This window comes from Schistocerca americana, chromosome 2, assembly GCF_021461395.2.
Source record: "Schistocerca americana isolate TAMUIC-IGC-003095 chromosome 2, iqSchAmer2.1, whole genome shotgun sequence".
NCBI classification, from domain to species: domain Eukaryota; kingdom Metazoa; phylum Arthropoda; class Insecta; order Orthoptera; family Acrididae; genus Schistocerca; species Schistocerca americana.
In genome coordinates, this window is record NC_060120.1 from 380303698 (window position 1) to 380319696 (window position 15999).

The following is a 15999-nucleotide window of genomic DNA, read 5'->3' on the forward strand; positions in this document are numbered from 1 at the left end:
GCAACGCCACTGGGCGGTGGATGACTGGAAACGAGTGGTTTGGGCTCGTGAAGACTACTCCCTGTGGCAATCCGATGGAAGGGTTTCGGTTTGGTGAATACTTGGAGAACATTACCTGCCATCATGTGCAGGTCTAACACTGAAGTACAAGGGAGGTGGTAAAACGTTATAGGTAAGGGTGTTTTTCGTAATCAGGGCGTAGCCCTCTTATTGCGCGTATGAAAACGCTAAACGCTGAAGAATATGAATATATTTTGCAGCATTGTGCACTACGTACAATAGGGGAACAGTTCGAATACGGTGATTGTATCACCATGACTAGGCAGCGTGTGTGAGGCTCGTTTGTAGATAATAACATTCCTGAAATGGATTGACCTGCTCAGGCTCTCGGCCTCTACACCTTAGTGATAGGTTATAAAGTCAGCTTAGCTCCAAACCCATCACTCAACATCATTGTGTTATCTGGTTTCAGCTCTCGAGGTAAAATGGACTGTCATACCTCCACAAATATTCAGACTCATCACTGAAAGAGTTACCAGCAGAGTTCTAGATGTCGTAAAGGCGAAGGATGGGCACTGATAGGTGTCCGGATGCCTTTGATCAAATACTGTACGCCATAATTATCAAGCGTACATGTTGTGTGCCATACCCCTCTACAGCATGTCAAGACTCTCTCCGCTGAAAGAATGAATCTCGTCCGATATGAACTAAGCCAACGGAGCAAAGACAAATCCTAATCCAGACTTTCCTATTATGCCCCATTATATTATTTAACTATATAATCATACTCATGTACAGACCTAAAAAGATCATCAACGGGAATCGAATTTGGATGCCAGTGAAATTTAAAAGAATATCTTGAGACTAGACTATCACAATTGTATTTTAATATATATTTGCGAATTATTTTGTGCTAAAAGAATAAGCAGATCCCTACATTATACTTACAAGGAACCCCCTGATTGCGATATAGTAAGTTCAGTCTTTAGTAAGGTTCATTTGAAAGTGTTAACAGTTATGATAGGAAAGTATTAGCCGCTAATGGCTTACCGTGCGCATCAGGAGGGCGACAGATGGTTCAAATGGCTCTGAGCACTATGGGACTTAACATCTGAGGTCATCAGTCCCCTAGACCTTAGAACTACTTAAACCTAACTAACCTAAGGACATCACACACATCCATGCCCGAGGCAGGATGCGAACCTACGACCGTAGTAGTCGCGCGGATCCGGACTGAAGCGCCTAGAACCGCTCGGCCACCACGGCCGGCGAGGGCGACAGAAAATGAATGTCCGAGAAGTGTAGAGATCAACTTTCTGTGGGATGTATGTATTACACTTCACAAAATTGACATCGTCGACATTCAAGAACTGCTCAAAACAAACAAATAATTTGCACCATGAACACCGAAAGAAAAGTGACCACGCAGGGTCGCATCACCCATATGGAAGGCGGACTCCTTGTGAGTTACAAACCGTACTGCATGTTCAACAAGGTATCCACTCTCAAAGAATGCATACAGAATCGTACCGGCGTAACGGAGTGATTAGGACTGGTGGAATGTGCTGTGTCGTGGAGATTATCGTGAGATTGGTTACCTCTTAAGGCGAAGCTGCAGATACCGTATAATACGTTTTATAGCCACGGAAAAAACATACATCCAGAGGTGAATTCGTCCATTAGTTTCAGGTAGTATGAACCGCAATGTCATACATTTTTAAGTAGGTATAGTTTGCTCTAAGGGAGGATGATTTTTATAAGCAGACCAGGAATCAAGCAAAAGCAAGTTATTTTGACCCACTGTTGTCCAAAATCAGTGTTCGTACCATAGTTGCAGTTCTCTTACGCCATGTCCCCACTGACCTTTCAAGATCACGCACACGAGAAAGAATCGTAGGGGGCAGGCACCTCCAGCTTCTCACAACACAATAAATAACTTTCCATCCAATTTACCATTCAGATTAACAGTCGGCATAATTGTATACGAATGCGTTAAGGCATTGATGTCAGCTGATCTTGATATAACTCTCTTGGTACCTCTGATTTCAAGGATTCCTTTCATATGTATTTTTTCTTCAAATCCCGATTGGTCTGAGTTAAAAACAAATTCCCTAGTGAACGGTGGGATAAGTTTGTTTATCCCACTTACAAATTTTTTGGCCGATTCCACAGTTTGCTGCGCATCGACAAGTTGACGCATTGTTCGAAACTTCGTTATCTTACATCTTCCAATTCTGTAGCACTGTTTGAAGTTATGCAACAATCCACAGCTTCCCTTGAAATCACTGTAGTCGCACGCAGTTTGATGTGCATAATGTAGTAGGTCACTATCATGCACATTCTGTCAATTTATGTTGCATCCTTGAATCGCGAATATCCAGCTTTTCTTACAAGTGCGCCTTGTCCTCCCTTCAATCTCCTGAGTTTTGTTATGTACTACACGGTTATATTGCAGAGAACTTAATCGGAGTTGTTCGTAATAGTCTTCTTCTATGGTGCGGATGATCTGTGTACGCAATTATGTTTAGTACCCTCTCCTTGGACAACGAATGATCTTTACTACATTTCACTGGAGACGGGATTTGAGCCTCCCTGTCTGACAAGGATGATGAACTATATGACTCGGCACCTGACTCAGTATCGGTTTCACTTGTTAAACACGGATCGTCATCATTGTCCGCAGAGTCGGGCGTATACGACACCACACGTTCCAATGATTTGCGTTGCATAAACGCTAATATTTCCTCTAACTCTTCTGTCTCATTATCTGAAATCTCTTGGTTTCCTTTCGAACGAAATGCCAGCTTCGGCAACTGTTATTTGAGATATAATGCAATGTTTGCGTTCTTTATGCTTGCCATTGCTCTGCTTTGTACCACTGTAACACTGTTGTGAGCTACTCGTCGACTAAGCTCTTGAGCTACGCTCTGTAGCTTCATGCTGTGCTCGCCATTGGATACCTCGAGTCCCACCCCCCGCTGCCATTATCAGCCAATATTGTGTTTGCATAGTAGACAATATGTGGGGCGTCGAATGCCGTAAACGCCATTGGCCTTTTGGACCTCGCACTCAAGGAGTTCCTTGTTAGACACGAACACAGAGTTTAATTTATATTAGTAGTAAAAATAATGTTGCCGTTAGGTGAAGGAACGGAGCGTCACCATAGGCTGGTTATAGCTGCTTCCCTGCACACTTAACATAATTGTCGTTTACATCTTTCACCAGATCGATTGGCTCGGATATTTCAGAGAGTACAGCAGTATTCTGATGCGGGCTTTCATAATGGCTAAGCGGTCGTAATGCATTTGCGATTGAGCACTTAGCTGACGTTTCATAGTGAAATTTCACACTTGTTCTATGTGACAATATTAGATACTACTGACTTAGGTCGAACAGTAAGAATTTTAATGTGTTTTGTTAGCTAATTGTGATCTAAATAAATCAAATAATTTTTAATTGCAGCTCCTCGCTTTTTCATTCTGCATCGAGCCCTGCTGACGGAATATACTACTCTAACACATTTGGTTACACAGACATTACACATAGTGTATAAGATGCAGCAGTTCACAACTGGACGAGCCTAATAGAATCGCTTGGCTCTCTGCGTATTGTTACACAGTTAACGAAATGCAGCCGACATTGAGAACAACTGTTTCATTTTTGACTGAGGTGGAGTTGCTGTCTTGATTTATTTAATGATCAACAGTCTGTGAATGATTAACATGTGATAAAAATCATTTATGACGAAATTCGAAAATTGCCTTCGGGGGTTGGTCTCACTGTTAGCCGGCAGCAGTGTACAACAGCGGAATCTCGAAACTACTTTCGCAACAAGATAAATGCCTCAATCGCCTTTCGAAATGCGTGGAAAAATTTCTCACAATTACCTGGTACACTTCTTATAGCTTGATGTCCTTGTTTTATTTCATTGTGGCAGAATTTAAGTAATGTCAATGACAATTCGGTTGTCCCTTGTATACGAGTTGTTTCGGGAGGAAATGGAGATTATAGTAAAGGCTATTTGAAAAAGGAAACATCATTCAAACAAACGCTCATTTTAATATACAGCCATTTCGAACCGTCTTGCATGGTAGCGGTGCATCTTATAAAATTCTCCATGCAGAAACATTTATATTTCGCCATATATGTACGATAATTCCATATGTCCAGTATATTCTCCTCTATACTGCAACAAAATTTCTAGCTCTTAGCGGCAGCTTTTCTCAGTACTGTGCTAACCTTTCAAGGAAAGATCTCGACGCCTAGAGGAAGGTAACTATGCAAACGCTGCAGTACGCGAGGTTACCTCCTTTTTTTCTCGTAAAATGCGAGAACGTATTGCTGTGTTTCAGCATATCCAAACAGTCTAATAGCATCCACCTGCTAACCGCTTTCCAGTAGACATCAGTTGATGTCTAGCCTTTTTCCCACTCATGGTACTAAAAGTCCAGCAGAAGTTAAAAACCATTCAACAACCAAGATCGCATCTTTTTTTTTATTTAAGACAACAGGTTTCAAAAGACTATACTTTCATCTTCAGACCTTAAAATCTTTTATTGTAAAACACGTTCATTTTACGCTGACCTCACGCACGAGCTGTCAAGTGGATAATAATAGCAGATATTTAAAAACATAAAGCGCCTTGCGCAACAGGCTATGTCGATATGCATATTGCTCACAGTTGCATGTTGCATCATACAAACACGGTACACAACGACACAACTATTTACATATACTGAACATATTCTAAACAGTGCGAATCCACTTTACATAGCGTATACGTTACAGTTCAGTTGTACCTTATTCTAAACAGTGCGAATCCACTTTAAATGGAGTATAAGGTACAACTGAGTTTTACCTTAGTCGCCATTTAAAGTGAATTCGCATTGTTTAGAGTACGTTCAGTATATGTAAACAGTTGTTCTATTGTGTACCATGTTGTTTGTATGATGCAACAAGCAGCTGTGAGCAATATATATGTTGACATAGCCTGTTACACAAGGTGCTTTATGTTTTTACATATTTTAGTGGATAACAAATGTTTTATAACGTATTATTTTTATCTACTTGACATCTTGTGCGTGAGTTCAGAGTAAAATGAACATGTTTTACAACAAAAGATTTTAAGACCTGAAGATGACAGCATAGTCTGTTGAAATTCGTTGTCTTAAATAATAAAAAAATTATGCGATTTTGGCTGTTGAATGAGAAAATCCAGTCCAGCACAAATCCATCTACCGTGCTGCGGCACTCACTAATGCATGAGTCCGGTGATTCACAATGGCTCTACGTTGCCTTTTGGTGTACATGTTCGCCTTCAGATCCCGGAAAAAATTACTATTTTTCTTTACATTGACAGAAGTAGCCAATCAGAAGATTGATGTTAGTGAATTATTATTCAGTAGCTCTGATACCAGAGGGTAAGAATGTTTAGGTCTTTTACCGTTTTCGTTTGTTTAGGAGAATATAGCTTTCAGGTGGCTTTCGATAAACTGTAAAGTCATGTGTAGTGAAAATTTTCCTATGCCATTTACTATGGACTACAATAAATTTGGGAAAGCCGGCTCTTAACACCACGACAACCAGTAACAAAACTGACTAGCTGCGACATAGTCGCATTTATGAGATGTGTTGATCCAGAAGATATATGAATTTCTTTATTAACGGTCTATTCTCACTAAATACGAACCTCAGACCCGATCATAGCTTACAACTCATAATATCTTTCTTGTCAGTTAGCACAAGTTATAAAAGTATGATGGAACACCGAGCATTCTGTTGCTGTGCTAAGACGATATATACCATGCCAGTATGATCCAAAATGGATAGGTCGAGCAGAGCCTGTACACGGGGGTTGAAGAGCACCCGACCTCAGTCATTTAGAATTTTCTATATGAAATCATCTCAAAAGATAAGTGTACAGCATTACCGTAGATCCGCTTGAAGAATCGAAGCAGCGAATGGTACAGGCTTGTCAAGCTTTACGAGATGATCAAGGGGTGTTTGAAAGAATTCGTAACCCACTGCTAAGACGAGTGTCGTATTCTATCCGAATGCGAGGATAATACGTGCAACAGCTCCTTTAATACGTACGAGTGTGAAGTAAATTGTAGCATGCAACGTGATAAAGTAGTATTGTATTTCTTGTTAAGGTACGCCATGGGCGAAATTTGAAACCAACTGGATGATGACTTAATCGAATCTCCTGTTGTCATACTACCTTGGACAATATTTCGCACTGACGTCAGTGGTCGCTCGTAACCACACATTCGAAATTCTGTTGCAAACAGGTCGTTTGTGGATCCGTTCTCACTGGCCGGTTTTTGTTTCATTATTGTGTACTATGATCCATGTAAGTTTTCATTATCAATTATACACCAATCATGAAGGCTGAAGAGCAGACAGGAATGTCGTACAAAGCCGTAGGCTTTACTGACGCCAAGAAGGAAAGAGTGCAGATTTTTTGCTGTTGGGATGATGAGATACGAGGCCGATGAGATACAAGAGTTGGTCATCAGAGGAGAAGTTGGTTTCGATACAGTTCCCCCGTCTCAGAGTCATATGAGAAATCATCTCTTCCAGTTTCGAGGAGCGACTGAATGTCGAATCCACCGTGTGAAATGTTAGTAAAATGAGGTTTAAGTGACAAGGACAATTTGAGGGAAAGACCAGCACAGCTGTGCACACATCAACAAAAGTTTTATATTACCCGTTTGTTTCGCAATTCAAGGAACAGAAAACATGAACTGACTCTTAGGCATGCGTTTATATTCATTCACAATGTGTCCAGATCTATATAAAAAAGAGGGAGAGAGAGAGAGAGAGAGAGGAGAAGAAGAAGAAGAAGAAGAGAGAGAGAAACATTTGTGTAACGACAAAATCGTTTGCTTCCCCCGGGGTTTTTTCGCAGCACTACTGAGCAACACCAGTGCGTGTGAAACGTCCCCTTGCTCGGATGCAGCCTTTAATCCGTCGTGGCATACGACCAATGAGAGCATTAAGCCAGCGCTGATCCGAGTTGTTCAAATCTTCAATGGCGATTCCGCGTAAATCGCGCAGAGCATGTGGTCGTTGTCCAATCGATATCACACTTGTTCCATTGGGTTCGTGGCCGGAGAACAAGCAGGCCACTCCGTCCTGGTGATCCTAGCAAGCTGAAGAAACGTGTTCACAAGAAAAGCACGATGAGCATCCATCAAGATGAAGTTCTCACCAAAATGTTGGTAAGGTGGTGGTGGTGGTTAGTGTTTAACGTCCCGTCGACAACGAGGTCATTAGAGACGGAGCGCAAGCTCGGGTTAGGGGAGGATGGGGAAGGAAATCGGCCGTGCCCTTTCAAAGGAACCATCCCGGCATTTGCCTGAAGCGATTTAGGGAAATCACGGAAAACCTAAATCAGGATGGCTGGAGACGGGATTGAACCGTCGTCCTCCCGAATGCGAGTCCAGTGTGCTAACCACTGCGCCACCTCGCTCGGTAAAATGTTGGTAATGCGGTCCCACTGTTGACTGCAAAATCTCGCTCCTGTACCATACAGCAGTGAAATTACCCTTAACAAGTACGAGAACTGCATGATGGCCACATGTGATATGCCACAACAGAACATCACTCTACCACCACCCGGTTGCACAAATGGGACACGGTGTTGGAGGCGTTGTCTCCTAACACATTGTCTGCGATTTTCAGGGTAAAAACACGTCCTAGTTTCGAGAGTGAACAGCACACGACGCCAATCCTGGGGCGCCCGTTCAGCGTATCTCTTCGTCCATGTGTAACAGAGTCAATGTCGTTGTGGTGTGCGACGTGGTGCTCGCAATAGTCGTCGGGAATGAAGAATCGCACCGTGCAATCGTCTCATAACACTTTGATATCATACTCAAGGTTCTTATCCTTTTCGAGCCTCAAATTCAGTTCTGAAGCATACAGTCCATGGTTTCTGTGTCGTGCATATCGATCAACTTGTGCTCCTGTCGAAAGTGGACGCCCTGTGCAATGTCGGTCCTCAACAGAACCTGTCAGCTGGAACGGATTCCGTGTCCAAATTACATCACTTTGAGTACTTTCAACATTTCAGCCCAGTCAGAAATCGTGATAATCTAATATATAAGAAACTACCGCAGTCGAGGTTGATAGTTGCTTATATATTACATGACTTTGACTCTGGTGCACATGTCGAGCAACATCCCAGGTTGACGAGCCTTCGACTCGATGCGGACTCGATCATTGGTCGCGGCTGTCTTTCGTGGCGTGATGGACGTTCACTCTACTGCTCCGTAGGCGTCTCTAATGCGTCCCTACTGGTGATTTTAATTCAACTTTAATACTGTAATCCATTAGAATGCAGTGTTCTACGTATGTATGTTTGCAAACAACATCAGAGGTGTCCTGCCGTTTGTTACAGTAGCAGTCACAATAACAATCTTCCTCCGCGACATGTGGGGGTCATGCAACATATCTGTTGATTTGTGTAGCTACTAGGAGAGTATGTGGAGCTACCGTACCTTTCTGTAGATGAGCGAACAGCAAGCGGCCCGCACACGCATGCCGGCGTGGAAGGCGCCCAGCGTGTAGTGGTTGAAGAAGAGCGTGTTGAACGCCGTGCACAGCACGATGGCGCCTGCGTACGCCATGGCGCTCTCCTTGGACATGGTTCGCGGCGGTGTGAAGTACGCCAGCAGGTAACCCAGCATCAGCGGCTGCACCAACCTGCCAAAGAGATCATCCGTTGCTCCGAACGACAAAAAACAAAACAGCGACCTCGTGCTCTATGATAACGAGGAATGAACGGAGGAGAGGAATGGACACTGGGGCTCACTGTCCCGTCGACGATGAAGTCATTAGGAACGGAGCAGAAGCTCTTTCAAAAGTGGTAATCCCAACATAGGAAAATCATGGAAAACCAAAACCTGGAGTGGGTTTCAACCGCCATACTCCCGAAGGACTGAAGGCTGTATACGCGAAGCATAAAGGGTGATTCAACAAAAGCGTTCAAAACTTGAACAAGGAAGAGGAAGAGCCACAAGAAAATTTCGTGCCATAGTTTGAGGTCATGAACTGTCAGTGTCAGGTTAGCGTTGTGCTCCAAGTTCGTCCTATATACGTGACAGCTGACTGAGCATGTTCGTCTACACTGACTTGAAACTGAAACTGCAGAAACCGGAGAAAAAAATAAAACACATTGTGTGTTAGCTGTCCGTTCCGTCACCTGTCTGTTGACAATTCCACTTGGTTCAAAATGGCTGTGAGCACTATGGGACTTAACATCTGAGGTCATCAGTCCCCTAGAACTTAGAACTACTTAAACCTAACTAACCTAAAGACATCCACGGACATCCATGCCCGAGGCAGGATTCGAACCTGCGACCGTAGCGGTAGCGCGGTTCCAGACTGAAGCGCCTAGAACCGCTCGGCCACAACGGCCGGCAATTCCACTTGGGAAACTTAACAATTTATGCCTTCATGACCCTGAAAGCTACTGAGCCCACTGTTAGCACGGTGCTTCTTCCGTTCAGTCGCTACATTCTACTAAAAGGATACATTCTGCCTTAAGGTTCGAAAAACATTATTAAAATATATTGGTATTAGAATGCTAAAATGACCAGCAAATTATTTTTTGAGCTCTCATGTTCAGAATACATCAGAACAGTGCTTTTTTTATTATTTAGGTTAAAGATAGTAACATTGCTAAGAGTCTCAGGTACGACAGTGACATGTGTATGTGTCAGAAGATTTTTAAAGTTTCACATACGCTAATGCATAGTCTTATGCAACAAACCACTCGATAATGGCCTTAAGACAAACCTGTAATCATTTTATAGTCAGTGGCGACTGTGATGTCTGTTAAAAAGATATTATTTATTTTAAAAGGCACACTATGTTGATTATGATTTTAAAGCTTTCTTTACACGTAATTATTTACCTTAGTGAAATTTCGAGAAAGCAGTCATAACCAATTCTTCTCTTATTCTAACATCCCGATTTCAAAACGTCCACCTATCTTGTGAGTTGAAAACGGCTGACAGCACAGTCTTTTTCTCTGCATCGTGTGGTGTCTAATGCGATCGCATTCTTGTAGATTACGTCTTTTTGAAGTGTTCTGGGTGACTACATACAGTCTGAATAGCTTATAAGAAACAATTGTTACGAAATAATATCGATACGTTGCGCCGTTTCCGAGTTATTAGGCATTGAATTAGCCAATCAGGTCGTTGCACGCGCAAATTTAAGCAGCCTGCCAGAGCCAGTGTCGCCAAACTTCTACTTCGTTTGGTTTCCCCAAACCGAACCAAGGTTGCTTTAGCTCACTTAACTTAAATTTACCATTTGTGAAAAAGGAATTTTTAACTGGCAATGAGCATTTCAATTATTAACTCACTGACCCAGAGATGCCTGTGCATTACCGCATTTTAGTGCATGCAAGCGCTTAAATTTGCACGCACAACGACCTGACTGTCTAACTTCGATGCTAAATAACTCGGAAACAGCGCAACATATCGGAGTTTTTTCTAAACAGTTACGTTTTGGAACATCACTTGCAACACCCTTACAACCGTTACACCGTTTCTGACCACCCTGTGTAAAAACATTCTTTTATGACACTCGAGTGAACATGAAAATGGTTAACTCACACAAGATGCAGTTTAGGATTACGCATATTATTGAAGAACCAGGAGGAGAGTCTTAGCAAATTTGGAATAGTTGAGAAACATGCACAGCCATAATAATTGGCTCTTAATAGTACGAGGGCCCACTACTTCGCACATACGTGTGATAGTCTGTCCTCACGAACTTTCGATAGGTTTTCCGCGTCTCAAGAAGGAAATATTCAACTCTGCAAAAACTTAAGAAGGTGATAACTTAGCTACTCTACCATCTCCCTCCAAAATCGGAAACGTTCAATCCGATTAAGTCCGAACAGCGCCATGGACATGTCGCCCAAGTGATACTGTCAGCTAATAGCACTTTCTCTGTCAGAACTAAAGACACCTTTGGAAGAAAGGGAAGTAGCTGTATGAATATCAACAGGTCAGATGACAAGTCAGTACATGAAGATGAAAGGGGCGATAGGTAAATGCGAGTCAAATTTGACAAAGCAGTGAAAGACTTAAGTGGAAACAAGACCCCTGCAGTAAACGACATTCCCTTAGAATTACTGAGATCCTTGGGAGAGCCATCAATGACAAAAAAATTGCACATGGTGTGCAACATATGACGCAGACGACATACCCTCAGACTTCAAGATGAACGTAATAACAGTAATTGCAAAAAATTGTGTTTCAGGCCGGGCACGCAGCTTAGGATACGTCATAATTTGACACTTTATAATCAATAATTCTATGTAAGCTTAGATTAGATTAGATTAGATTAATACTAGTTCCATGGATCATGAATACGATATTTCGTAATGATGTGGAACGAGTCGAATTTTCTAATACATGACATAATTAGGTTAATTTAACAACATACTTAAGTTAATATAACAACTTTATTTTTTTGTGTTTTTTGTTTTTCTTTTTTCTTTTTCTTTTTTTTTATTTTTTAAATTTTTTTTTCTTAATTTATATCTAAAATTTCCTCTATGGAGTAGAAGGAGTTGTCATTCAGAAATTCTTTTAATTTCTTCTTAAATACTTGTTGGTTGTCTGTCAGACTTTTGATACTATTTGGTAAGTGACCAAAGACTTTAGTGCCAGTATAATTCACCCCTTTCTGTGCCAAAGTTAGATTTAATCTTGAATAGTGAAGATCATCCTTTCTCCTAGTATTGTAGTTATGCACACTGCTATTACTTTTGAATTGGGTTTGGTTGTTAATAACAAATTTCATAAGAGAGTATATATACTGAGAAGCTACTGTGAATATCCCTAGATCCGTAAATAAATGTCTGCAGGATGATCTTGGGTGGACTCCAGCTATTATTCTGATTACACGCTTTTGTGCAATAAATACTTTATTCCTCAGTGATGAATTCCCCCAAAATATGATGCCATATGAAAGCAATGAGTGAAAATAGGCGTAGTAAGCTAATTTACTAAGATGTTTATCACCAAAATTTGCAATGACCCTTATTGCATAAGTAGCTGAACTCAAACGTTTCAGCAGATCATCAATGTGTTTCTTCCAATTTAATCTCTCATCAATGGACACACCTAAAAATTTGGAATATTCTACCTTAGCTATATGCTTCTGATTAAGGTCTATATTTATTAATGGCGTCATACCATTCCCTGTACGGATCTGTATGTACTGTGTCTTATCAAAATTCAGTGAGAGTCCGTTTACAAGGAACCACTTAGTAATTTTCTGAAAGACAGTATTGACAATTTCATCAGTTAATTCTTGTTTGTCAGGTGTGATTACTATACTTGTATCATCAGCAAAGAGAACTAACTTTGCCTCTTCATGAAAATAGAACGGCAAGTCATTAATATATAATAAGAACAACAAAGGACCCAAGACTGACCCTTGTGGAACCCCATTCTTGATAGTTCCCCAGTTAGAGGAATGTGCTGATCTTTGCATGTTACGAGAACTACTTATTTCAACTTTCTGCACTCTTCCAGTTAGGTACAAATTAAACCATTTGTGCACTGTCCCACTCATGCCACAATACTTGAGCTTGTCTAGCAGAATTTCATGATTTACACAATCAAAAGCCTTTGAGAGATCACAAAAAATCCCAATGGGTGGTGTTCGGTTATTCAGATCATTCAAAATTTGACTGGTGAAAGCATATATGGCATTTTCTGTTGAAAAACCTTTCTGGAAACCAAACTGACATTTTGTTAGTACTTCATTTTTACAGATATGTGAAGCTACTCTTGAATACATTACTTTCTCAAAAATAGTACACTTAATTATGATCACAGTTATGTCAGACATGGTCAAGAATTGTCGCTGTCCAAGATTTGACAGCAGTAACATACATGACAACCTGTGTACTGTGAGATAGGACGGATTTCATATCCTATCGTATTAACGTAGACATGCTAGTAATTGTGTTCTAGATATCCACATGGTTGTTTGCTTTCTAGATGCACATGAAGCTGAACTTCATAAAGAATTTATAATTGACAAAGGTGTCATTGATGTAGAAATACATACGCCACTGACGATGAGTTATATTCAAATACATGTTAGGCTAATAAAAATTTTAAGTGCAGTTCTTGTTGGTTAGAAGATGTCATTTAAATTTATGAGAAATACCCGTATCATCAATGATAATACAACGGCACAAATTCATGTCCGACAGTAAGGTCGGAGCAACTCGCGTCAGTACCTTCGTCAGGAAACTTGGAGCTCTAGTTACCGTTATTTCTGACATCTGGTCACGTCATCGACAGGTCTGTTTCGCCGACAAATGTGCGACTGTTTAGAACTTGCAGGTACTCATTACACGTAAATGTAAATGAAACTACTGCCGGTCATTCATATATTTTATATTTTTTACATTGTTATTAATTTTTAGCTATTCTGTTAAGAATAAGAGAAGTATTATGTCTCGTGTACATGAAGTAGCACCTACTACAATGCTACCTTTGCAGTATTTGCCCCTTGTGCGAAGTATAAATGCTCTTAGGGCTACGTCAAAGGCGTTAGGCTGCTACTGGAAAATTATCGTTGATGGCGATTAGTGTTGCTCCTCTTTTTCTTATTTTGCTTCGTTGCATCATTATAAGTGATATTGCCACATGACACAGTTTTTTTTCTTTTCTTTTGTGCACTGAAATATCAATCTATAGCTGTGGAACCAAAACAGATTTAAAAATTGCGACCAGCCGACAACCATGAAAAGTACGAGTCACACAAATCACCACTGACAACGCTTTCACGATAACAGCGGAAAGCGTTTGGCACAGTATTAAGGATATTTATTGGGTGACGACTGCTATAAAGATAACACTATGTCACCATTAGTAACGAAAGAGTCGAGAGAACAAGTAGTTCATTCAGCTTTCAGACTACAACTACAAATAAATTGAACATCATCTTAATTATACTGCTTTGTACATGATGAGTTCATTGCTTCCTTGCTTTGATCTCATTTGCTTATTTCTCTCTGGTCACTTATTTGGTCAATGTAGTTTATTTGAACGATGATAAACAGTTTACTTTACAATCAAACTCGCCTTAAGTTCTCAGCGTTTATCGAGAGATCCGGTTCCGCTTTTACCCTTGTTTATGTGCGGAGAAGGCTAACAGAAAGAAGCATATGGGAGGAAAGTCCGCTACACTCGGAATATCGAAAGAAAACGATAGCTAGACTCGTGACTGGCACTTCTCGGAGGGAAGATTACATCGTAACAGCAAGTCAACACCGACGTGAGTAGAGCTGCTGTTTTGCCTCTCTGTTGGATATGGAGGGGAGCATAATAGGTCGTGGTTTATTGAAGGAAATATCCAGGCAAATGATGATATTTTCCTTATCGGGTAGCACACTAACCCAGAAGTTTCTAAATGACAAAATTGTTGCCATTTGATCATAGTTATGCTTATTATGTCAATTATTACAATTCCTGATTTGGAGCCATTTTGAAGAGCAGTCCCACAACACATATCAAACATGGCCCGCATGTATATGTAGATTTGTGCGTGACATTTTTAACATGTGCTAAGGGATGATGTGTTCCACATGAAAACAGCGCCGACGCCGAAATTTCAATAGTGGACTCAAGGAGCATAATTACCGTCAAAATGCGAAAATGTGGCCTTTAGATCCCGGGAATCGTTTCAAGTAGTTTAGGAAAAGCGCAGTCGTCATTCCAGTCGGATCACGTCCTGCAAACACGTAACATTGTTTCTTATTACTTCTTCCCAATCCACGAAGCATATCTTCCGAGGATGTGCACAGTCACCAGTCAAAACCATTGTTATTTCAATGAAATCAAGTTATCTACATCATTTAAGCACTTGTTCAATAACTCTGGGGACCGGTCATCACAAACCCTAAACATATCATTACCCAGAAGGCCGCTCACTTTTAATCCTACTTCCCTTCCTGCATTTCGCGAAACTTCTGCACATCGGATCGTAGTCTCTCATTGGTGTCTTCCGACCTAGTTTTGTTCTTCATGACAGGCTGAAGTTCGTTGTGAACTGCAGCAGGCGTGATTACACTAGGTGAAATCATTTCTCAGGCGGCTCGAAAGGCTGTGTGTCGTTCAGGCAGCTATAACGATACTGGAAAACAATTTCTCTTTCTTGAATAACAGTGAATTGTTGGGCAAGATGTTCTCGTTACATTACTAACGCTGCCAAAAGCGCATCGCCCTCATCCTCTGATGAAGACGTGAGAAGTATGACTGAATTATGTATCTTTCTGTGTTGTAATTAATGAACTGTTGTTTTCGCAGTTTCCGAGAGGATAGTACTTCCAAGCTGATTCGAGGAACCGCCATAGCTAACTTTACAGGGGTCTACCGGGACTGCTCGAAATTCTTTGATTTTCTCACCGTTTATGTTCCTTTTCTATGTCAATGTAGTAGGCGTTCTTTGTTCTTATGTAGTCGATCGAATAGTTCGTGCAGGTCTAGGTAGAACAGCTCTGTTGCGAGTATTCTCACCCACATATCTGCATTACATACATACTCTGCAAACCGCAGTGCATGGCAGTGGGACCTTAACATTATACCAGATGATAGGTTTTCTTCCCGTCCTAGTCACGAATAGAGCGCTGGAGAATGACTGCTTAAATGACTCTGCGTGCCGTAATTAGTCTTATCTTTTCTTCACGATCCTTAGAGGACTGATATGCGGGGACGAAGAAAATCTCTTAATTTTTCACTTTACATTCATCCTTGAAATTTTGTAAGTAGGCTGTCCTCGAGGGTCTCGCTGTTACAGCCATTTCCGTGACTCTTTCTCATGAGTCGAATGAAACTGTGACTTTCCGTCCCGCACTTCTTTCTATTCGTTCAATAGGCAGTATTCTAGGACGGGACGCATAAGTGATCTTTATAAGCAGTCTACATTGTAGAATGACTGCATTTTCCCAATATG

The 15999-nt window shown here is 41.1% G+C and overlaps 1 protein-coding gene across 1 annotated transcript in view; it reads right to left on the reverse strand.

Moving 5' to 3' along the window:
* LOC124594830 (ATP-binding cassette sub-family C member 4-like) overlaps positions 1-15999 on the reverse strand; it is a 270890-nt gene that overhangs the window by 93702 nt on the left and 161189 nt on the right. Inside the window, exon 4 of the mRNA XM_047133278.1 lies at positions 8502-8706. Within this exon, the coding sequence (XP_046989234.1) occupies positions 8502-8706 (205 nt within the window). The remainder of the gene's footprint in view (positions 1-8501; positions 8707-15999) is intronic.